General features: G+C 52.3%; 1 protein-coding gene across 1 annotated transcript in view; it reads left to right on the top strand.

Annotated features, from left to right (window-relative positions):
• The window catches only part of LOC119430667 (attractin-like protein 1), a 201,130-nt gene extending 199,839 nt beyond the window's left edge, over window positions 1–1,291 (top strand). Inside the window, exons 9-12 of the mRNA XM_037698128.1 lie at window positions 457–609; window positions 658–771; window positions 874–1,104; window positions 1,221–1,291. Coding sequence (XP_037554056.1) covers window positions 457–609; window positions 658–771; window positions 874–1,104; window positions 1,221–1,291 — 569 coding nt within the window. The remainder of the gene's footprint in view (window positions 1–456; window positions 610–657; window positions 772–873; window positions 1,105–1,220) is intronic.
• Window positions 1,292–1,779: the final 488 nt, after the last annotated feature.

Below are 1,779 nucleotides of genomic sequence, written 5' to 3'. Positions count from 1 at the left end.
CCTCGTGTCCTGTTCCTGGTCCCTCGGACTCCTCGTGTTCTGTCCCTGGTCCCTCGGACTCCCTCGTGGCCTGTTCCTGGTTTGTAGACCCCCTTGGGTTCCTCCTTGGCTCAACCTCCCTCGTGCTTGGATTTCCTTTGCCTGGTGCTTCTAATCCAGCCAGTGCCTGCCCTGCCAGCTGCTGGACTCTCCCTGGACTCTCTGGAGCTCTCTTGGAGGATTGGAACCCACCTCTGGCCCAAACTGTAAGAGATTCACAGAACATAAAATATCAGCTCCTAAGGTCTTCACCTCCATTCTGACTGTCCTCCTCTACCTCCTCCAGGAGCTGCAGAGAAGCTGCACCAGCCTTGTTTATTATTATCACCTGTAAATAAACACTGTTCTTTTTGTATCCACCTGAGTCTGTCTCGTTCCGGGTCTCATACAAATCTGGGTTCCCCGCGGTTATGACAGAAATGCTCCAGCCAAAGCAGACCCAGAGTGAGACCGGGAGCGAACAGACAACCGCCATCTCGCAGGTGGAACGGATCTCCAGACTGGAGACAATGTTGCAACAGGTTCTGACCCAGCAACGTTCGGCCCAGTCCAACATGCAGGAACTTGGAGGTATGATTTATTCCCTCAAACAACAACTTCTACCTCCTCTTCCTCCAGATCTGACCGACTCACCTGGCCCCAGCGTCCCTCGTGAGGCACCTGTCGCAACCTCCCATGGTCAGCAGCTGCTCGTCAAACCGTCTGAACTGTTCGCGGGAGATCCCGACCAATGTGGGGGTTTTCTGCTGCAGTGCAGACTCGCTTTTGAAGGAGCCCCGTCTCTCTACCACACAGACTCTGCGAAGATTATTTATTTTATTAACCTTCTCAAAGGTAACGCCCTTCGCTGGGCTAATTCTTTCATGCAGTCCCACGTGAATCCCCCGGCTACTTACCCCCAACTCTTGAAGGAGTTTCGACGAATCTTCGATCGCCCCCTGCAGGCTTCCAACGCAGTTAAACGTCTCCTGGGGTTACGTCAAGGCCGCCGTCCTGTTTCTGAGTACGCCCTGGAGTTCCGGATCCTGGCGACTCAAACGAGGTGGGACGAACTTGCTCTCCAAGGTGCGTTTCTGAATTATCTCTCTGATCAGATAAAAGACCAAATCGCTGCACGAGACGAACCGGAAGGGTTCGACCAACTCATCAAAATGGTCATTTCCATTGATGACCGCTTCCAGGAGCGGAGGCGAGAACGGGACTACAACTCCCAGAAATCTTCCACTTCCGGGTTCGCGGCCCCTTCAGGTGAACCTCGTTATTTTAAGACAGCGAAAGAAAGTTGTCAAATGCAAACGTCCCCTGTTATTAATCCTTCTCTGTCTCCTCTGACCAGACTTCCCGTGCCCCCCGAGCCAGAACCCATGCAGATTGGGCGAACATGGTTGACTTTTGAAGAGCGAGAGCGCCGTAGAAACGCTAACCTCTGCATTTGCTGTGGTAACCCCGGTCATTATTTACCTCTCTGCCCATTTCGGGGAAACGAGCAAGCCCACCAGTAAAGTGGGAGATACTGGTGGGTAACTCAGCTCTTACCTCCCCATTTAAACCCCTCTTGCCCACAGTGATTCAAATAAACAGTTCTCGTGTCCCCTTATTGGCTCTGGTTGACTCAGGCGCCGAACAGAACCTCATCAGTTCGGACCTGGTCAACAAATATTCTTTACCCACTCGAGAAATCACTCCTATTTCCGTTTCCGGTGTTACTGGTAAAACGTTGGCACTCATCCAACGTAAAAC

This window comes from Nematolebias whitei, chromosome 1 (assembly GCF_014905685.2).
Source record: "Nematolebias whitei isolate Nwh7 chromosome 1, NemWhi1, whole genome shotgun sequence".
Classification (NCBI taxonomy): Eukaryota; Metazoa; Chordata; class Actinopteri; order Cyprinodontiformes; family Rivulidae; genus Nematolebias; species Nematolebias whitei.
Note: the sequence above shows the minus strand (reverse complement) of the source record. Positions and strands in the feature narration are given on the sequence as shown.